General features: G+C 31.8%; 1 protein-coding gene across 1 annotated transcript; it reads right to left on the reverse strand.

Moving 5' to 3' along the window:
• Positions 1–1169: 1169 nt before the first annotated feature.
• Positions 1170–3203, reverse strand: LOC110420438 (cytochrome P450 94C1-like). The gene has a single exon (XM_021433749.1). The coding sequence runs from the start codon at positions 3069–3071 to the stop codon at positions 1563–1565; it is 1509 nt and encodes a 502-aa protein (XP_021289424.1). The 5' UTR covers positions 3072–3203; the 3' UTR covers positions 1170–1562.
• Positions 3204–24188: the final 20985 nt, after the last annotated feature.

Below are 24188 nucleotides of genomic sequence, written 5' to 3' on the forward strand. Positions count from 1 at the left end.
TCACTCTTTCTGTCTCTTTCTTTCGTTTCCCCTGGTATTGATGAACTGTCTATCCTCTTTTCAACAGGAAGCAATTCTCTTTATGTATTACGGATAATTCTTCTTTTACACTCTTCCATCTAACGTTTCTCAATCACCAAAAATCATTGGGAGTCGATGTATATGTATATTGGATCTATATAGCTTGTCTGATTCTAACAGCAAAAGAAAATGTTAACATTAATAGATAACAGAAAAGCTAGAATCAGAAATCGTTTGGCATGGTGAAACCTTTGCTGTGTTGTCTTTTGTTTTTTCTTTTCGGTTGTTTGCTGCAGTTGGGTTGCTTTGCTGTTTTTGTTGTTGTAATTCTTTTCCTGGTAGCTATGTGATTATTCTTGACAGGGTGCTTTTTTCCTTTAGGCGGGTAGTGGGTTTGATCCCATAGGCAACCAGCTGCTTGATCTTACTTGGTTTTTCTCATCAGCTACACTGGATTTTTGTAATTAGTGAGCGCCGTCTAACTACCAATGTGGTAGTGTTTTGTAAAGCTATTGTGAAATGAATTCTTACTTGCCCTTAAAAAAAATAAAACAGTAAAGCTAGAATCAGAACTGAAATTATTTTTTTGGGAGTTAAAAGAAAGCATTGGTTTAAGTGAAGCATTAACCTTATTTAATTTATGTTATTTGGGTTTATTGCTCTACTTCTTGTTTATTACTTTGTGTCTTTTGTTACCCCTTTTTTTTTTTTTTAATTTTAAGGAAGTTACTAACGCAAGCAAAACACAAAAATAAAAGCAACTTAATTACTTTCTCAATTCTATATTGAATATTCACTTTTGACTTGATAGGAGAATTTAGAAAAACGTTTTGTTTTAAATGTATTTTATATTAATTTGGAATTCTTTTTATAACATTGATAACTATTTTTAATGTAAAAAAATTATTAAAAATTAATATAAAATACAGAAAAACTAAGAATGAATATGTGTTCCAAAAAAAAAGTGAATATAATTTTACAACAGATTAAAAAAGAAAAAGTAGATTTAATTTGAAAAAGAAAAGAAGTAAATTTAATATGCTTGGAGTTGTAACCAAACCATGTACTAGGAAAAGTAAGTAGTTGAACAAAATATTCAAGTTCCACTGCCCAAACTTGTACACGTAAAAAACATTTTAGTACTTCGGATAGCTTCATAGAGTGCGACTGACCTGATGAACAAAACAAAGCTCCATCCATCTGATAAGAACACCAGGCTGCAACTGTTTATACAGTCAAAAAACACCAGCCACCCATAGTTTTGTACAAGAATAAGATCTAATGTCCTATCGGTACAAATCATCAGATAAAAATATTCCAATGAGTAACGAAATTATATTGATAAACAGGGATACTTTTTTCCTCGAGCACAAATTAGCCATTGAATCTTACGTCACTTTCGATATCATGAATCACGCTGTGCAACTTGACAGCCCCTGACGATGAATCTGTCTCCATACTGTAGTATTAACCACACACTTGTAAAACTTGATCGGCTTAAGTGCCATAATTGTACTATTATACTAATGTTTGAAGAGATTTTATGATTGGGATTCTCTTTCTCGTACCAGGACAGGGAGTCCACCACTAAAAGTGGCGGTAAGCCCAGGAGAGAATCGTGGTGTCCGATGTGGTGCCACTAATTCGACTTGGAATCGCCGAACGAGTGAAAGTGCCACGCTTTTCAGCTCCACTAGAGCCATTTCTTTCCCCAAACACACCCTGAATCCGGCTTGGAAAACTGGATACTTGAAAGGGTTTTCAGGAGAGAAAACACCGTTTCTCAACCACCTTTCAGGCTTGAATTCCAAGCAATCTGGACCCCATATCTCTTCCATCCGTCCCATAGCGTAGGGATGGTAGGTAACCCTAGTTCCTCTCTTCAGAAAGGACCCGTCGGGTAGTGTATCGTCCTCTTGACAAAACTTTGAATCGAATTGAATAGGAGGGTAGAGTCTCATGCTCTCATACACTGCTGCTTGTAAATACTGGAGTTCTTTCATCTGTTCAAAGCTTGTCAGCTCCTGGTTTTGCCCAATAACTCGATCCGCCTCTTGTCTAATCGCTGACCCTACGTTTGGATGCTTTGCCAGTAGCCAGAACAAGCTTGTTAAACCTGATGCCACCGTGTCACGGCCAGCTAATAAAAAGCTTATAACAATATCTCTTAAGTAAGTTTCATCGTTTACGGTACACATGAAGCGGGAGAGAAGATCATTATGGGTTAAAAATCCCATTTTGCGCCTTTGCCTTATTACCTCTTTGGCTAAAATATTGATAATCTTGACAGCCTTCTTCAGTTGCTTCTCACTGCCTAAATTCAAAACCCGTTTGATCTTCCATAGAAGGGGGGAAGCAGTCATGGCTCTCTCAGCTGACAATTTGGAGGCTAAGTCAAAGGCCGTGGCGAATTTCGACATGGGTAGAGACAGCTCTAGGCATCTAGGGTCCAGCCCAAAAGAGAACCTGCATATGCTATCAAACGAAAACCTTCTAAACACGTCTTGTAAATCCAAAACCCGCTGTTCTTTGCCGGTTGCAACGGACGATAATAACGGGATAAGTCTGTTTATGATCTCACAGTTGATAATCTCAAAAGCATAAGATCTTATCGAGTGCTTCCCAAGCTCCAGGCATGCCATCTTCTTCTGAAACCTCCAGGAATCACCATCCACGTTGAATATGCCTCGACCAAGAAAGTCACCCAAGATCGTGGAGAAAGGTTTCCCTTTGGGGAAGTTGTCAAAATTTGTTTTCAGCATGTACTCAACGTTGTCAGGGTTGGCTGTGATTGTGTTGCCAAGAACATGAATATGGATAGTTTTGCCAGGCGAGTTCTTCAGCAGGTGAGTGTACCAATCACAAAGATTCTCAAATTGTTTTGACCAACTCGAGGAGAGATAAGCGCGGCAAATCTCACAGTTGCACCAGAGTTTTGGTCTGAGTAAACAAAACGAGAGAGAAAAAAGAGAAAGGATTGTAAAAGTGAAGATAAGAACGCAAAAAGAAGCATGAAGAACCTGAAAGAACCAGTAAGCTTCAGGTTCCATAGAAGAAGAATCAAAGTTAAAGTAAAAATGAAAAAACAAAGGGAAACAAAAGAGAGAGAGGAGATTAAGGCTAGAACGAAAAGAAAGAGAGAGAGAGAGAGAGCGGTGGGGGGACAAGAGGAAGCGAAATTGAAGGTCTTATGGATCAGATTCTGAAATTTTTTTGTAGTTAAAAACAGCTTTAAGGAGTGTAGTGCTCTAAGCTTCCCCACTTACGAAAAAAAATTAAAAAAAAGAAAAGAAAAAGGTGAAATTAAAAATAATTAATTAATATTGGAAAAACCCTCGTGCGCTAAAGAACAAAGTCAGTTACTAGAGGCATCTGCCACTGCCAGTACTTGTGCCGTCAACTAATGTAAATTGTGAATAATCATCCCACGTGCTTTTATTCTTATCCGTACCAACTGTTTTTTTTTTCTTTACCGGAGAAGAGAAATTGGTTTGTTGATTGTGCCCACTGCCCAAGTTTACACATCGAGGGACAGGCGAGCTTCCAGGAGGCCCAGTTGCCCTTTGCTTTCAGCCTACTAAATCTGCTTTTGCCTTGTTCGGCCGACAATAATTGATCTTGCTAAGGAAATGCACTAAAAAATCACTTCTACGAAATATATAATAATAATATTTAAATAAAATTTTAAATTATTTAAAAAACTTTAAGTAAATTTTTATTTTATATTTTATTAAATCAAGTTTTTATATTTTTTATTTTAAATTTAATAAACTCTTCTAAATAATGATTGACTAACTGTTATTAATTAAAATATTATGTATTATTTTATATTCATATGACACTGATATGATATTGATGTGAAAAATAAAAAAATATTACATGATTATGTTATCATGTCAAATTAACATATAACGTCATTATCAATTATGATATATTAGCATGTTACATTAACATATATTAACATTCTCGTCAATGTCATACGATATAAAATGATAAAAGACAATTTGATTAAGTCAATCACTAGTCATAATGATTTATTTGACTCAAAATAAAAGTATAAAGACTTATTTATCTCTAAATAAAAGTATAAATACTTGATTAAACGTAAATAAATATATAAAAATTTATTTAAATTTTTATAAATTGTTTAGGAGCTTTTTTAGATATTATGCCTATTTTTTTAAATTGCTGATATTTCAATTACTTGACGGCTCTTATTAATTAGCATTCATCTTGTGACTGCAAACTAGTTTTCTTATAGGGTTTTATTTTAGTACATATAGTATAGTTTGAAATAATGCAATATATAAAATTTAGTTTGAAATAGTTATTTTTTTTATTCAAATGCCTTAGTTTTTAAACTTCCCAAAATAGAAAGCAAAAGAAAAGAAACAATCAAGCATAGTTTAAAGAATTAAAAAGAGATCAACAAGAGAGATAAATTTGTTTGGTAATAAGAGTAGAGTAAATTTTTTTGTTAAAGTGACCATGTTTTAAGTTTGATGGTTGTGAAATGCTTATATAAGTAAAAGATGCCTTTGTACTTTTTGTAATGTAACAGAAAAGAATTTTGATGTCCTTTTATTGACATATGGAGATTTCTAGTAGGCAGTATAGCATTAGCAAATGACAGAATATAAACCTTATCATATGACATTTACAATGATGTAAACAAAAGGGCAGAAAGCTTTCGAAAATGTTGAAGGTGGAGAGGGAGATGATTGAGGGTAGAAAATAGAAATGAAAGGATAAGTGCAATAACTGACCCAAGAAAAAGACAAAAAAGATAGATAACCACGATTACATGGCGGCCGAGAAACGATTCCTTTGATTTGGTACATATATATACAACTCTGCCAAAAAGAGATATTTATTTATGTATTAAGTCCAATCAATTTTACTTGTAGCTGATCTCTTAAGCCAACTTAGCGAAAACCCTTGCGAATTACATCTCTCAATCATGACATTCATTTCGAATAAATTAGTCTTCTGTTCATACATAAAAATTTTAGATTATCTAATAATAAATAACAATTTTTATTACATTTTTAAATTTTAATCTCACTTATCTAAATTAAAATTTTAAATCCAAAATCAAACATAAGCCATTAAAATATTATCTGTCTATGATTAATTAATATCTTATCTCTGGGAGAATTCCCCATGTCCCTTTTGATAAAAAAGAAAAAGGAAAAAAGAATTCCCCATGTCCCCGTACGCCTAAAGCTTCCTGCAAGAAATTAAGAAGATTAATAACTGCATGTATAGCTAGCTAGGCTGAGCGAGATGAAGGTAATTAGCCTGAGCTTGAATCACGTGTTTAATTATTAGCCATAGTACATGGATTGAAATATAAATCAATAAAGCCGCTCTGCTACAGTACCGAGAGCTTAATTATATAACTAAAGTCTATCTATAGCTCATAATGTAGAGGCAATAAGTACCAGCAAATTAAATTATTGGCCATTAACACCGATAACGACGTAGATGATCAAACGTCTGGCATCGACCTGCTGAGAAACTTGAGTGATGACCATAATTACATTGGCATGTTGATATGCACCTGATTGCGGCATTTGCAGTTTTTACGAGTCAAATTTTTGTTCATTATCCTTTTGGTACAGGATCATCCACGTCTCCCCAGATTTCTATGGGCATTTCTTTCTCTATCTAGGAGATTAATTTCCCCAAACGCATGTTTAACTGCTTCATGACATATGCAGCAGGTTGACTTATATTTCAATATTTTTGCTTGTTTTCAATGTGGAATTAATAGAGCTTGGTTATGATTTTGGGTCATATTCCAGCAGATTTTGAATATGCTTTCAAGACTTTCAAGTCAGTAAATGGTTAAAATGCGATGAAAATTACCTATAATCACCATACATATTACCTATAATCACCATACATATTATAAAATTTTGAGATATACTTGAAGGAACCTCACATATTCTTTGGGAAATCACCATCTAAAAGATAAATATGATATATGTCGATGAAAATATCCATTGGTATTAAACAAATAAAGGTTCTGAACATTATAATATGAAATTTCTTTTATGTTCTAGTTCATATCAATATAGATGCAAGATGATAGTTAGAAGTATATGAAAACTTCTTTGATTTAGGTACTTAACAATAACTCTCATATATAGTAAATTTCACATTTCACTTTTCAATTTTTTTAGAGTCATAGTTTTTATTATTGTTTTTGGACTTTTTGAGATGACACGTACATAGTCATCTTATTTAAATACACTACGTTTTATCCTTTTAGTTTGTTAAATTAAAGATAATTAGGAGTTCTAATAAGTTCCCCAACTACCTGACAAAAGGGCTCTATATAAAGGCCTGAGATCTTTCACCAAAATTACAATTATGGTTAGCGAGAAAAATTAATATGAAAACCAAACGCTCCTGTCTTTAGAGAACTATTACTTTCCTCCATTATTAGGTTAAGGTTCTTGTGCTGTGAATAATGTGCAAGTTTTTTGAAATCAATAGACTCGTAAATGTCCATAATTAAGATCTTAGAGACTCGACTTTGCATTAATCTTGACAAAAAAAAGAGAAGAGACTAGTACATATATATATATATATATATATATATGATTAGAGTAAAATTAATTTGTAATTTTTTTTAGTCCGGATGCGTTTTCCTACATTAGTATCAAAGCCCACTTGAGTGTTTTCTTGCTGTTATGGTCTCTTAAAAACATAATTAACATGCTAAAAATCATTAATTATGCTTTATTTTGCAATTATCTCATTTTGAAGTTTTTATGACATGTTAATAATAATTAAAAAAGGTATGTTTTAAGGTCTGATTTTTTCGTCATATAATGTTTATATATGGTTAATAAAAATTGAGTTTCATGTGAAGACAAAAATATGGAGAAAATAAAAAACCTAATTGTTTGATCCTAAAATATGACTGAATTTTCTCTTTGTTTTGATTTTTTTTCCATGATTTTTATACCAATAGAATCCTTGCATGATAAGCTCTTCATTGGTACTTATTTAAGTCTTTTCAATTTGCATGTTGGGAAAATTTACTAAAAAAAATTGGAGACTGGAATGAAAAAAAAAAAAGAGATTAAAAATAAAGTGCTGGCTAGAACACTACCTGCTCTCAGTTACGCACGTGCGACTCGTCCCAAAGTTCGATTATTGTGTCAACCAGCAATAATAGACTCCTCTAGCCAAGGCCAACCTATTCATGTCAAAACTGTGATAAAATATTATCGGGGAAAAGGGAGTGTGCCTTGCATGCATTGCCTCAAGAGAGTGTTTTTCTTTTTTTTCCTTTTTTTTTTTCAGGTTGAAAACAAGAGCCTAATCGTGCTTAGATGATTTGTGGGAGCATGTGATGACAATTTGGAAGCGCGTTTTTGACACTATTTGCCACCTAAAATTCGAAAGTGATGTTTCTCATTATTTTTTTATGGTTTTCTCATAATTTTAATATTTCTCGAAAATATGACTTAAAATTAAGTTATCTCGAAAAATTAAAACAATAAATTATTAACTTATCTTAATGTGTTTCATTAATTGATTCGAGATACTCAATCTGATTTTATCAAATTAGATTGGGCCACACGAGGCATTATTTATATTTTTAAAGGGTTGATGTCTTTATACAAACTATGGTAAGTTCTTAGTATACAGCTTCACAAATTCAAGTGTAGTTAGGGATCACACAATCCATCAACTAGTATGAACTTTGCAATGGGATCGTTTAAGAGAGTGATGGGATGACTTCACCATCATGTGTGAGTGGGAGATGTTGAACTTTTTAAGATAGCACCCATGATGATTACCCTATTTAGATAGGACTATGCTTTATCCTTTTATCTTGGTAAATTAAAGATTATTGTATGATAATTATATAGAGTTTTAAATTTACTAAACTAATTGATAAAAGGGGTCTATAAAAAGCTTGAGGCCTTTCACCAAAATTACAATTAGTGAGAAAAATTAAGGGAAAAACCAAACACTCTTTCGTCTAGAAAACTGTTATTCTCACTTCGTTGTGAGGTTAAGGCTCTTATACTATGAATAGTGTGGTTACTGTTATTTTTCCTATAGTAGTTTCTCACCATGAGTTTTTTTGGAAAATCAATAGACACATTAAAGGTATTTAAATAAGATCCTAGAGTTATATTATATTAGTGTTTAAAAAGTCAATACGTGCTAGATGTATGATGAAAATAAAATTATTTCTTAACTTTTTAATCCGTATATGTTTCTTTATAGTTTCTGCTACTTCTATCTTTTGTAAAATTATTAATAATTAGAAATACATATAGAGTTTGAAGATTATTGTCACTTCCTTGTAGTCTTAATTTGTGATGCGCCTACTATACATACAGAGGCTAAGGGGAGGGGGTCTAGTAGAGCCCCTGTCCCTCAACAATTTTAATATGTTTAAAATATTTTTTTATTTTTTAAAAAATTTTATAATTTTGCCTCTATAAAAATTTTAAATTTTTTATAAAATGTTTTTATTTTTTTGAATTTTATAATTTTACCCGTATAATAATTTTATAATATGGCACAATTGAGTACTATTGTCGAGTTGATTTGTTTTTAGCCACTACTGACTCACTCTTACAAAAATTGGATTCCAGATTTAATGAGAATGTGGTGGAGTTACTTACTCTTGGCACATCTCTGCATTCTCAGAATGATTTCGAATCATTTGATGTTGAAAGTATTTCAACATTGCAAATAAATATTACCTTGAAGGCTTTACTGAGTATGATAAAATGCATCCAATTGGATCTATTTCAACTTGATATTCTTTATAATCAGGTTTTGAAAAAAATATATTTACACTTTTTGAGCTATATCAAGTGTTGAAGAAGACGAAAATATCAAAAGTTTACTTTTTTGTAAACAGATTTCCTCTAAGCTATCAGTTGGATCTATTTAAGCTTGACATTCTTTATAATCAGGCTTTGAAAAATGCATCTACACTTTTGGAGTTATGCCGAGTGTTGAAGGAGATAAGAATATCAAAAGTTTACTTTTTTATTGATAGATTGATCAGATTTGTCTTACTTTTCTAGTTTCAACATTAGAAGGTGCATTTTTTGCTATGAAACTCGTTAAGAACGAGTCTCGTAATAGAATGTTGGATGATTTTCTTAGAAATTTGTCAATCATTCTCATTGAAAAGGAAATCATTTGAGGTTTTGGCATTGATTCAATAATAGATGACTTCAACTCTATGAAAGACCATCAATTTCAATTAAAGATGTCCAATCTTAGCATGTAATAGTTGTTAAAAATTATCTTTATTTTGTACTTAACTCGTAGTTGGAATTGTTTGTATAATTTTTATATGAATTTTTTTCATTCAAGTTATTTTATGTTTTTGTCAAATATCGAACTTCTAGTATGACTATGCTATACACATTGTCTTTGTTATTAACAACCACGTCCCGGAGAGTATTACCAATATTTCTCTTAATATTAATCAAGTATATGTATAAATCACTATTTAAAACCCATATATGTGGGGGGAGATATTTTTACAGCTTCATATATAAACCGACAAATAACCATCTTGCAATAACCAATTAAAAAGATTGCGTTAATGATCAATTTGTCATCTCAACTTTCTATTCCACTGTTAAAGCAGCTAGTCAACCTGGATTAATCGTAAATGGCTTAAGACCAATGAGATGACTTTATTCTTATCTTTTGATCGGCTAGGGAATTTGGCATAATTATTAAGCAGTGATATTCTGTGTGAGGATCGCCCTAGCTACTAGTAATTTATACAGGTTAAACTGAAGCATTTTTAAGCCAAACGTATTATTGATTTAGGCTTCATCCGGTTGATACTTGATATTTTTCTATTTATCATTATTTTTTATTATTCATATGTTTATTACAAAAAAAAAAAACGTAAAAAGCTAAAAGTAAGGAATAAAAGCATCAGCCGAACAACTCCTTAACTAACTAGTTTCATAGTTGTTAAGTGTGAAAGTAATAATTAGGGTTAAAGCTCTAAGGATTTTCCAATTTAACTTTGAAAAATTAGAGAAAGAACAAGGATGCTTATTAATTTGCAAAGAAGTTTTTTGATATTTGGTAATCAAACAGACTCGGAAATCCACAGCCCATATTATTATATACTCTCGCTGCTCTTCAAAGTCTTTCATATATAATTTAGTTGTTTATCTCCTAAATTTAAGTTAATCAAACTGCTGCGAAAGCTTTTGACTAACCCATAATTTTAAAATTATAAAAAAATAAGTATTTCATCACATGCTAATAAAGTTAAACAAATTCTACTTGAGTGGATCACTTGAAATATTCCAAACCTCATCAAATCATCATTATTTATGCACCATTCTTTAATAATAAACAAAAGGAGTGATCTGATTCAGTTTGATTGGAGTTTGGACTACCTGCTGTGGCCAGTACTAGTGTTGTGTCTTTATTGTTTTCTGCATAATTTTTATTCCTGGAAAGCTTATGGACTAGGAACCTAATGGTTGATTATTACACGTTTGAATTCTGGGGTTTTTCACCTACATAAGATTTTGGAACAAATGGATTTCGCAGATTTTGATGAAGTCCACGTCTTCCTGTCTGATTGTCCTCCTCCAGCCCCCCATATTCCTGGCCAAGCTTGGCTTCTTTTGCCAGCTCCATGCTTGCAAGAGTACAACAGCAAATTATATATCTGACTATGGAGATCCTGGGTCTATATAAGATTCGGAGATGATCATGACAAGATGTTTAACAAACATGTTGCAGTCTGAGACATGAGTGCCCCTTTCCATGAAACTACAGTACCATCTCTGTATATCAGTAAAGAGCTAAGGTTTCAATGAAATTTAAACTTAAATCTCAAAAGCAACACATAAATTTAATTAGTTGATGGTCGATTTTGTACAAGCTGGCGAATCTGCCCCGAAGAAGCTTCCCAAGACTGTTGTCGTCCTATATGATCAATTAGTAGACTATGTATCTATCTCATATAGGAACAGAAAATTCTCAAATGGGAAAAAATCTATATATCTACTCAATCTAATCAGTCTAAATTATTTTTTTGATAATTTAATTTTTTGAATTTTTTCCATTATTCAATTTTCAAAACTAACCTTTTAATTATTAACATTTATAAATGTTATGGTTTTTACCACTCAATGATTAAAAGATAATATGTACTTTTCACTTAGCATTTCACATCAATTGACTATTTTCACATGATAATAAAAAAATTAATTTTTCTTTTTAAATTTACCACTTGAGCAGAGTTCGTGATAGATTAGTTGATATGAAATATCAAGTGAGAGATATGTTATTTGTTAACGGTTGAGAGATTAAAATAATAATGTTTATTAAAGTTAGTGATTAAAATATTGTTGTTTAAAACTGAATAATCAAACAAAGAAAATCTTGAACATTAAGTTATAAAAAAGATACTTCCCTCTAATTATAATAAGATAAGGTGATACTTAGCCAGATTGAAATGGAAAATGAACATAAAATATTCCAACATTAGCAATGAATCAGCATATTGATGACATGAATAAATGAGAATTAATTAGTAATTTTGATGCAAAATTAGGTGGGTATATCTAGGAAATTAAAAGAATATTTTTTCAAACCATGCATTTGGAAAAGTTGTAGATAAATGAAGATGGATGTTACGCAAATGAGGATGGCAAGCAAAATTGAACAGATACCGGAAAATAATACCTAATGGAATCCGGCTGTGCCATTTGACAACAATATTGAACACGGTATATGCTTTGTATTATTGTTAATTTGTTGAATCGGGAAAATTAATTTAGGTTCCATTTGATTAATATTTTTATTTTTTATAAAAAATAAATAAATAATCAAAGACATATGATATAAAGTAAAAAAAAAAAAAAGTATCAAACCAAATGTGGAAAGGCGAATGACCTATGCATTTATGGGGACAAGCTACTTAACTTATTGCATCCATTTATTATAATACCATAAATATTACTTTATGGACAATATTTTAATTCTGTGGTCAGTATCTGTATTAACGTCTTTATCAAAGACGCTAATCAAGAGTCAATATGGACCCCGTGGGTACATTATCCATATTCCGGATTTACAAATAGCTTATTAGAAACAATAGAAATTGCACTTGGATGTTCATTTAGCCTAATAATAAATGCATTTTCTCTGATATGAAAGAGTGGATTTTAAATTCTTCTTTCCTCTAATTTAAATCTTTGACAATGTAAGTGCCATAAATCTTTAAAAAGTTCATGTATTATACTCGTTTTTTCAATTAAACCCTAGTCTAGAATCGTTGATGGCCGATTGTTGGTTACCGATCTCCTGTTGGCATCAAAATCATAAAAAGAAAAAAGAAAAATACTCTTTTCTTATTCCTTTCCTCTTCTTAATTGGAATGGTTTTACGTAAATCTCCTCTTTTTTCACCAAATCTAAAAAACTAAAAAATCTAAAAATCCTAGATCTAGGTTTTGTTTTAAAGATTTGATGAAAATCAGTCATTGTAAGTACTGGGGGAAGACAAAGGAATAGGAAAAGGAGTTCCACACTGCAAAATCTCGTTGTCAATGTTCAACTATAGATTTTATTTTTTTCTGAAAATAGAGAAAAATGATGAAAAAGAGAGGTTTTTTTTGGGGAAAGCTAAACCAATTAGTGAGGAATTGAATAGATTTTTCACTATAAAGAAAAAAGAGCTTTACCGATAAAAAAATTTTTCGTCAGTCAAATCTATTAGTAATTATTGACGAAATGCCAACGGAATACCGATGGAGTTGTGTGCTAAGTACTACCGATGGAATTCATTCCATTGGTAATACAATGTTGCACAATATAATAAGATGGCGCCAAATTAACCAACAAAAATTTTACATCGGTAAAGCAATTATCGACGAAATTTACTAATTACATTACTAACAAACTATTTGGTCAATGATTGCCAATGGAATTGCCGTTGGAAGTTCGGTCAGTGGGTAATTTATTTTTAATTACCGACAGAATATTCTATCAGTAATTCTGTCAATATCTTTAAAATAAAATCTCGAGCCCTTTTCTTCCCCCCATTTCTACTTTCCCTCTTCTTCTTCAACTCTCAATCTCTTAGCTTTCCTTGCCTCCTACACCACCCTAACGGCCCCCTCCACCATTTGGAGCAAACTAGACCCATGCCTACCGGCGACCCTGCCTCTACAGCCGTTGCTTCCTCCTTCTCCCTTTTGATCAGCGCCTCTCATTGCTTCTCCCTTTGCATCCGTTCCTCTCGTCAACCCGGCCTGCATTGAAGGTCACTGACTAGTTTCAGCTATTGCAAGAAGTTAGCTTTTTTTCTATTTAACCTCCCCATTATATTGTTGCTTGTTTAGGGTTTTTTAATTAATTTGTTGTTGTTGGTTGTTGGGATTTTACTTGCCGGTTTAGGGTTTAAGTTTGTGTATTACTTTGGTTGCTGGTATTTTGCTTGCTGGGTTTAGGTTGCTGACTACAAACAAATTCACAATGCAGATTGTTAACTGATTGTTAGCTGTTAATTAGGTTTAGAGTTGGTTTTGTTTACTAATTATGCCTTACCAGCAATGAAATATGAAATATGGGTTTAGTTGATAGTTATTCGATTTGGCTGATATTGTGAAAACTTTGTGAATTTGTTGAATTGAAATCATTTGTAATTAAATTAGTAAGCTTAGAAAAATTTAAAATTATTTAATTTATTTAGGGTAATTAAAAAATTAAGTTAATTAGTAAATTTAGTAAAATTTAAAATTAGTTAAATTAATTAAGGTTGTATTAGGGTAATTAAAGAATTTAACTAATTATCAAAAGGAAAAAAATGTTTTAATTAGTTATGTAGCAATGAATTAAATTAGTAAGATTCGTTAATTTAAAAATTATTTAAATTAATTAAAGTGTTAATGAGTTAATTAAATAATTTAGTGAATTAGTTAGTAATGAAATGTGTTAAAATTAAGTAATTAAGCAATTAACAAAATGAATAACAGAATATAAAATATTATTTATTTAATTTAATTAAGGGTTTAAGGAATTAATTACATAATTTTGGCAATTACAAAGAATGATGTATTAGTAATTAATCAATTACATAAATTAGTAATTAATCAATTATTTAAAATTATTTAAATTAGTAATTGATCATACTTTGATTGACCTTAGGAATAATATAATTCTTGTTAGTGGTGAATATGAAGATGTTAATACGTTTGTAGATGTTAAAGAAGATGAAGATGATGATAAAGCTGAAGGAGAATACAATTAGACAGGGGAAGACTCAGACAATGAAGAAGAAAACGATATCGATGATGATAAAGATGAGAACAAAGAAAATAAGTTCACTCATTCGGATGATGATTGATAGATTTTTTTTTGTTGTAAAAAAATGTACGAATGTATTTTTTGCACTTTGACATTAAAACTTTGTAAAGGTCATTCATTATATGTATCACGTCGTATATTTATTTATCCACAGTTAAATTAATGTTTACATGTATGTTATTTTTTACTAGTTACTAATAGTTGTATATTTTTTTCCTTATTGGATAGACATGGTTAAGTCAAAGACAGAGACAGACCATCGAGGATAGGTCAGTCATGTTGGCCTTTTGTTTGTTCGACCTCCTGTGTTGTATCCTCCCCCTAGACCATAGACTTATACTCCAGTAGTAGATACTCAGGTACTGTTAGAGATATAGATGCTGAGTTCGACTACTTTAGTTGGAACCCCCACTCTGAACGCTGTTATTGCATCCAATAGTACGTTGTAGGCTAGGGGTCGATGGTCGAGTCTCGGCTTGCCCATTTTGACTCATTTGGACTAATGGATAATTTTACGTCCTCTCAGAGGGAGCTAATTTCATTTACTCCAATTTATATCATTATATGTAATCAATTTAGTTAATTAATTTATGAGTGTTACTAACAATAAGTCTATTTTGTAGTACATTTGAGGAGACTGACGTTACTCCGATGATTACGTGGATTATCAAGAGTAACTTTAGTGGACCTTGGTCGATAGGGAGGTAGATTCCTGAGGAGTGTAAAGATAACACGTGGCATGAATTTGAGAGAACGTAAGGATACAGTATTAGTGTATATTTATCATAATTTCTCATACTAATATCTATTTTTATTGGATGTACGAATCTTTCACATGGATTGTTATAGATGCAATGGATATTTGGTCCATATGGGAGAAGATTTGCCAGGACCACCTTAAGGATCTATTAACGGATGAGCATGACAAAGCCAAAAGGGACATGAGTTGCCCTAACGTTGATCTCCTATTGACAAAGGGTAAGGTGTAGCCCTAGTTCACTATTGAGGTATGAGACCAGCTAGTTAATAACATATGGTCCAAGCACGAGTGATAGTCAAGTTTAAGCACAGCTAAGCAAAACCGTCTTGCAAAGAAGGACGACAATGTAACAAAACATACAAATGGTTCTTTGCCTTTCGCCTTATACCAAAAGAATATGGTACATGGTTTTATTATAGTACTACAAAAATTATTCACTTTAATAATATAATTCATTATGCTTTTCACAATTGGGATACCATGCAATGATGCGTTTGTTTATTCTTATTGTCTTTTTATGATTACGGTATGCAAAAAAACTACGACAACTGACATTCTCCAAGCTCCTTGAATGCATTCACAAGTGGCAGAAGGGTACTGGAGAATTTATGGACAACAGATTTAAGACTTTCTGTGTAAGTAATACATGTGTTTACATATATATATATATGTTGCTTATTGAGTAAATAACTTCATAATTTTAATTACTTTCCTATTTGTAGGAATTATATGCTTTGGCTTTAGCTCATAAGTATGGTGACGAACCATCGACCTAGCCAGAGTTTAATCTTGAGACATGGACAGAGACCATTGGATGGCCTAATAGTACTCAGACCTGCGTCTATAGATTTGGCACCAAAGTCCTTACTTTGAGACTTTTGGCTTTAACTGCAACATTTGAATTTGTCAATGGCCCTAAGCACCACCTCCTTTACCTCCTATGCTTGAGCTCGAGGGATATCGACAGTTGTTTAGTAACATCAATACCTTGATCACGTCAGTTGATAGACATGATAACTTGTTAAAGGTAATTGTAGCGAGGTTACTGCTAGATGCCTTTAAGTCTTCCTCATCACAATAGTTGGGTCCACCATTTCCACCATAGTAATAGTAGCAACAACCACCCCTATCCTTTTAGTGAGCTTTGTATTTACATTAGATGTTTACATTGGATTGTTTTCTATTAATTGTGATTTGAATTACATTTTCATATTTTTTATGTATATTTGTTAGCTATATGTTTACTTTTATCAATAACAACATCATATAATAATTTTATTACAAATCAGACAAAATTTAATTAAAAAAACAATTTTGCAACTATTATTATGGAATTCATTTATTACTGATGAAATTCATTAGTTATCGATGGAATTTTTGATAGAATTCATCTTTTATCGATAGAATATCGATGGATTCTAACCCATTGCCAACGGATATTGCTTGTGAGCTTTAAAGTCGGCTCTATCGACTATCCATAGGCAAATCCATTGATAAATATCAATGGGTTGCTAACGAAAATTACTGACAGATCATGATCTATCAATATTTTGATCGATGAACATTACCGATGGAATTTCCCCATTATTGACAATACATCGACCGATGGATTAGAGCTTTTGCTATAGATTTACAAATGAAATATTCTGTTGGTATTTGTTATTGACGGATTTGCCATTACTGACCATAGTATTTCCTACTGAATATCGATAGAAATTTTTGTCGATAATGTAAAATACCAATAGAATCTAAACTATTACAAACAAAAATTTCCATTAGTAATGCCTTGGTTTTTTGTAAGGTATTAGATTCGGCTGACAATGGATGGTGACCCATAATGGTCAAAGAGAGAGAGATAAAGAAAGGAGAAATATGCCACGTGGACAAAAAACGTCAGATGACATCAAAAAAGATAGTTAATTCTTAGTTACGACTAAGAGTTTGTTTATCTCAAAATAAAAATTTAAAAACTTACTTGAATGTATCAAAGGTGAACGGCTTAGTTGAATAAATATATATAGTATAAGGGCACTTTTGAGGTTTAAGCTTATATAAAAAATATATAAAAATGAATATTAACTAACTATGTTTGAATTCTTTGAAGAACAATATATGGTACAATCATACAAATACATATACTTATATCATATATGTATATATACAAGTCATCAATTAAACTCTTGAAATACTATAGAATAATGTTTTTCCAACTATGATAAAATTTAGGCAAAGTTTCACTCTTTTTTCCCCAATATTTTATTAATTCAATGAGATTAAGTTAAATATATTGCCTCCTTTTACCATAGTTGACGGTTCTTGTGTAATGTGACCATCACTTTTGTATACATGAAGTTGATCTTGTACATTTGCTTTTATTGTAAAGAAATTATGAATTGAGTGATTTGGCTGATAAAAGGTCAATTGCTTAGGTTTTGGTATCATTTGGTGTCTCTTATACTTCAATACTATTGTCTTGTGCCTTCGCGAATGTGATCTTCCCCAAGAAATGGATCAACCCCATTAATAACAATTAGACTGTTTGGAACTAAAAGAATCCTCTTGATGCAACTTTCTTTAGAATTCTCGTTTGTCTCATGCAACCATTAGTTAGCTACCAACATCTTTAATTAATCTTCTTAATTTTCCGATCAAAAGAATAATAGGGAAACGGAATGGAAGCTAACTCTTTTATTCAAATAAAGACATTATTCACATAATAGGGAAACGGAATGGAAGCTAGCTACATAAGAGCCCATAACACAAAAAAATTAAATGAATTCCCCATAGCAAACGTTGAATTTGCATCTTGTTGATATGCCTTTTATGGCAATCATGAATCTTGTTTATGGCTCTCAAACTAAAGCAAGTGGATTACGATCAACCCCAATATATAAGGTTATAAAGTACACCAAGCGAGGCTTTGCCAATTTAAAGCTAAGAACAAGTAGGTAATATTGATTTGTTGGAATTTATACTCAAAAAGATAAAGAAGAACACATGAAGAAATAACAGAGATTTAACAGTTAACAACAAAAAGAAATAAGAAAGAGTTTTAAATGTGAAAACTAGTTCAAGGCATGCTACGAAAGGCAATGATTTAGAGTAGATTTCAGTTGCTATCCCAGTGCAAATAGCAATCAATGACATCTTACTCCCAAGATAGAGCGAACCATTTAAAGATTATCTAATGTGCACTTAAATAAAAATTCCAACGAATTCATAAATCTCTTGACTGCTCTTGAAAGAATTTTAGAATGGAAAAGAAAAGAGCTTCGGGAAATATAGAATGCTTAAAATGAATTATTCAAAAAGAGGGGATGAGTATTTATAGAGAGTGAAATATCACTAACGTGTCTCTTCATTCATACACACCTATTCAGAAGTGAACAAATGTGTCTTTCTAAATGACATCAGGGCGTTGTAAAAACATTTGGACATTGTGAAAGACACCAATCATGATGAGCTTCAAAAACCCACTAAGGTGAATCACCAATCTTGGCAAGGTTAAAAACTCCACTAAGATGAAAAATAGCCAAAATCTCACTTTGGTTGGCTAGGCCAACGATACTAAAACCCTCTTACTCTTTTGAAAAAAACCTAGAGAAATAAGCACTCTTACTTAAGAAAATATTATTTATCAATTCTCAACTTGAATGTCTCATAACTAAGCCTAAGGGTCATATTTATAGTATTATAGGCTCACATCCTCATAAAACTCTATTTCATATTGTCTAATACAACTAGAGTAGTTAACAAAAGATTTAAATAAAGTAGGTGTTTTATTCTTAAATAGAACATAACTAACCTAAAGTCCTAATACAAGTAAATTAATTAAAAAGAAGAATTCTATTATACCTATAATTCTTAAATAATAATAATATGATAATATACTCTTGTATCATTCTGTCTAGGTTGGAGAAAATTTGTCTTCAATATTCATGTCTTTTTCATGTCCTCTATAGTAAGGATAGAGATCAGTTATCTTGAAAGTTGCAGAAACTTCATAATTTCCAATAAGTTCAATTGTGTAAGCATTCTCATTAATACATTCCATGACTCAGAATGATCCATTAGCTTGAGGAGATAATTTTGCACTAGACTTAGGAAAACGTTCTTTCCTCAAATGAATCCACACTAACTCTCTTTTTTCTTTTAAATTAGCTGGTTTTTTGCGCTTGTTAGTTTGCTTTTGTTTTCTATTAATCTGATGAATAGTCTTCTCTCGAACTTCTTCATGAGACTTCTTGAATTTCCTTGCATTTTCTTTAGCATCAACACTAAATTCATGAGTAGTTGGTAATGCAAGAAGATCTAAAAGACATCTTCTAGTGGTTTGGCTCACAAAATTATTATAAGAAAATTCTGCTTGTACTAACACAAGATCACATTGGCCAATGTGTTTACCCACAAAGCTTCATAATAAGTTTTCCAAACTTTTGTTGACCATTTCTATTTGACCATTCATTTGAAGGTAACTTGCTGAACTAAATTGCAAGTGAGTTCCCATTTTCCTCCAAAGAGTTCACTAAAAATGGCTTATGAACTTCACATCTCGATCCAAAGTGATGTTTTTGGGAATTCCATGAAGATGCACAATTTCGGTGTTTTGATTTTCAAGTTTGGCAATATGGTAAATACGACACCTTCAAATATGTCGGATGATATCTCATTCCAACTTGTGGCAATAAAACTTTTCTTTCACAACAGCCAATGTTTTGTCTCTCCCAAAATGTCCAGTTAATCCTCCATTATGAGCTTCCCAAATAATAGATTGACGTAAAGAACATTGAGGGATACATAGTTGGTTACCTTTGAAAAGATACTCTTTTTGCTGATGAAATTGTTGATAAGGATGTTGAGAATTGGATTTTCATATCTCACCAAATTCAGGATCTTTCTCATACAATTCTTTCACAACTTCAAAGCTAATAATCTTCAATTGTAAGGTAAAAAGGAAAGTAAGGTGATGACTTAAAGCATCAGCTACCTTGTTTTATGCACTTGACTTGTGCTTGAGGAAAATTGAAAAGGCTTAAAGAAACCCACTTCAAGCTACATGTTATTGATTAAGCTTGTCTTGGGAGTTAAAGTTGTTTAAGGGCTTTATGGTCAAAATATAAGAAGAATTCTTTTGGCAATAAAGAATGGCTCCAATGATCTAGGGCTCGAATAATAGCACAAAACTCCTGATCATATGTTGAGTATTTCAATCTTGAATCATTGAGTTTCACATTAAAAACAGCTATTGGTCATCCTTCTTGAGAAAAACCAACACTAATACCAACATTGGAGGCATCATAATCAACTTCAAACACCAAATTAAAGTTTAGAAGCGCAAGCATGGGAGCTTTACTAATCCTTTCTTTGAATTTCCCAAAGCTATGTTGTGCCTTGATACGCTATATAAAACTATCTAGCTTGAAGCATTCAATAAGCAAAGTAGCAACAGAATTGAAGTTTTTTATGAAATGCCAATAAAAGGAGGTCAATCCATGAAAGCTTCGAACATCATGAAGTGACTTCGAAACTAGCTAATTGACAATAACATCAACTTTGCTTTAGTCCACTTCAATCCTTTGGCTTGAAACAACAAATCCCAAGAAGATAACTTTGTTTGTCATAAATTCACATTTCTTTAAGTTAGCAAAAAGCTTTTGCTCTCAACGTACTTCAAAGATCTACCATAAATGTTCTAGATGCTCTTTTTGACATCTACTATACATCAAAATATCATTAAAATAAACCACAACAAACTTCTCAATAAAATGTTGGAATAACTGGTTCATGAGGCATATAAAAGTGCTAGGTGCATTAGAAAGGCCAAATGGCATAACTATCCATTCATATTACTCATCACAAGTTTTAAATGCAGTTTTCCATTCATCTCCAAGTCGTATTCAAATTTGGTGATATCCACTACGCAGATCGATCTTGGAGAAGATAATAGCACCATGTAATTGATCTGACAAATATCAAGTCTAGGAATTGGAAAACGATACTTGATAGCGATTTTGTTCATGACACGACTATCAATGCACATATGCTATGTTTTTTTTCTTTTTTTTAGAGCTAATAATACAAGAACAACATAAGGGCTAATGCTTTCTTTTACCAAGCCTTTCTCTAAAATTTATTTGACTTGATTTTGTAACCCCTTGTGCTCTTGTGGACTCATGCGATAAGGAGACTTATTTGGAATTATAGAACTAGGGATGAAATTAATGGCATGCTGAATATCTCGTATTAGTGGTAGTTAGGTATCTCATTAAGTACAAAATCACAAAACTCCTCAATTATGGCTTTGACATATTTAGATAACGGTGAAGATAGTTCATTCTCTTCACAAACTAATAAGAAGTATAAGAGGTTTGACTCACGATAAACTTTATTTAAGCCAAACACAATGATGAGTGCTTTATCTTCCTTTTTGTCTCTTTGGTTAGTCTTCTGGCTTTAATGGAGTCAACATAATTTTTTACTCTATCCTTGATAAAGGAATAAATATTCTTGTATCCGTCATGGTGAGCTCGACGATCATATTGCCATTAGCATCCCAACATGTGGCATGAGTCCATTGGGATAATATTACAGTAGATTTCATCTTGATACTTATTTCTAATAGAGAATTGAACACAACAATGCTTCGTTACCTAAATTTCATTTCCTTTTCTCAACCGTTATAACTTGTAAAGATGAGGATGTACTTTAGTTAGAAGTTTCAACTTATCTACCATGTAGCTGGCAACAACAATCTCACAGCTTTCACTATCACTAATGACATTACAAACCTTCTCTTAGGATGTGCACCTTGTATAAAATATGTTGTGACGAAGTCAACTTTCATCTTCAGTCATCATAGTAATGTTTAGATAATATGAAATTTGATAAAAATTTCTTATCGATAATACTTAGGAAGGAACTTACACTTAAGTTCTTGACGCATCTTATCTCATGTTCTGATCTTTTTGTGGCTTTCTTTTTCTCGTTGCTTTTTGAGATATTCCCACCAAATAGAAGCATGCTTCTTCAATTTAATTGTCACAAGCTTGCATGGTTTTCATCAGGAACATCTTTGAGCTTGAAAACTCTTTCTACTATGTAGAGTTAGTCAAGGAAGTCATCAGGGTGAAGTTTTCCTTTAAACTTAGGAATGTCAACTTTGATTCCCAAATCTCTGGTAGTAGTAATTATCAGGCGACAAATAGGTACCTTTTCATTAGAAGATGAATTTTGATGAAATGAGTTGGTATTATTATCTTCATCACTAGAGCTACTATTATTGATTTGAGCATCACGTCTTGCTAGTTGCTCTTGTAATTCTTGAATTTGATGACGTAGTTTTGCAATCTCGATCTTGTGATCATTTTTTTAATGATTATGGCATCTTGGTGACATTTTATTTTATGGTAATGTAGATAAAAGATGATGATATAACTATAAAATAATAAAAAAATAGAATTACTTGAACAAGGCATGTCAAAACTAGACAGCGACCTTGAACTACGCAGTGAACAATGATCCTCTTGCTCTAATACCAAATTGATGCCGGGGTGTTGTGAAAGACACCAATAGTGGTAAGGTTGAAAACCTCACTAAGGTGAATTACCGATCTTGGCAAAGTTAAAAATCCCACTAAGGTGAAAAATAAGTAAAATCCCACTATTGTTGGCTAGGCCGAAGATATAATAACCTTTTACTCTTTTGAAAAGAGCCTAAAGAAATAAGCATTCTTACTTAAGAAAATATTATTTATTAACTCTCAACTTGAATTGCTCATAACTAAGCCTAAAGGTTTTATTTATAGTATTATAGGCCCACATCCTAACAAAACTCCACTTCATGTTGTCTAATACAATTAAAGTAGTTAACAAAAGATTTAAATAAAATAGGTGTTCTATTCCTAAATAGAACATAATTAGCCTAAAGTCTTAAAACAAGTAAATTAAATAAAAAAAGAATTCTATTATACCTATAATTCCTAAATAATAATAATAATAATAATCTAATAATATACTCTTGCATCAACAAAGGTACATGCCTTTCTACAATCAAAGGTCATACCTCTCCCAATAGACACATTAAATTTTGAATCACCAAAAAAATAAAATAAGAATTAAAAATTCAACAATCCCTCACGTGATTCGAAATTTAAGGATTACAAAAATGGTCTTTTACAATGTGTTCAATGAAGGTGTCTTATGGACTCAAACCTCACTTAGTATGAGAAAATCCATTCAGAAGAACTATAGTGAACTTACGTCTTGAGCTATGGTCTTCTAGCTTGAGCTTTAATTCATTATATGCATCATATGATATTTTATTGAGTTCTAAATGGGGTCACACTTTAATGGCCTTGCGTTTATATCTTGCTTTTTGAGTGCTCTAGAGAAAAGCTCAAGCTCATAGGTTACGACTTCATAATCTGATGCCGAGGTGTTGTAAAGTCACCTAAGTGTTGTGAAAGTCACCAATTGTGGTGAAGTTAGAAACCCCTCTAAGTGTACTCACTAATCTTGGCAAGGTTGAAAATCCCACTAAGGTAAAAAATAGCCAAAATCCCACTTTGGTTGGCCAAGCCAAAGTACTAAAACCTCTTACTCTTTAAAAAGAGCCTAGAGAAATAAGCACTCCTGTTTAAAAAAATATTATTTATTAACTTGCAACTTGAATGTGAATAATAACTAAGCCTAAGGGTCTTATTTATAGCATTATAAGCCCATATCTTAATAAAACTCTACTTCTAGTTGTCTAATACAATTAGAATAGTTAACAAGAGATTTAAATAAAGTAGGTGTTCTATTTCTAAATAGAACATGACTAGTTTAAATTCTTATTACAAGTAAAAGAAGAATTATATTATACTTATAAGTCCTAAATCAACTAAAATTAGCAAAAACTAAATTAAATAAAATATAACCCTAGACGCTCTTGCGTCATAATCACACTCAAATAGGTGAGTTTTTCAAGGACATGTGTAACAGAAGAATATCCTGCATAATTTGATATGAACTCATTTAGAGCTTGTATTCTTCTTAATTGCTACATTAAGTACCATAAAATCA

The sequence above is a fragment of the Theobroma umbraticum genome, unplaced genomic scaffold (assembly GCF_002168275.2).
Source record: "Theobroma umbraticum cultivar Fairchild unplaced genomic scaffold, ASM216827v3 scaffold_86.0, whole genome shotgun sequence".
NCBI lineage: Eukaryota > Viridiplantae > Streptophyta > Magnoliopsida > Malvales > Malvaceae > Theobroma > Theobroma umbraticum.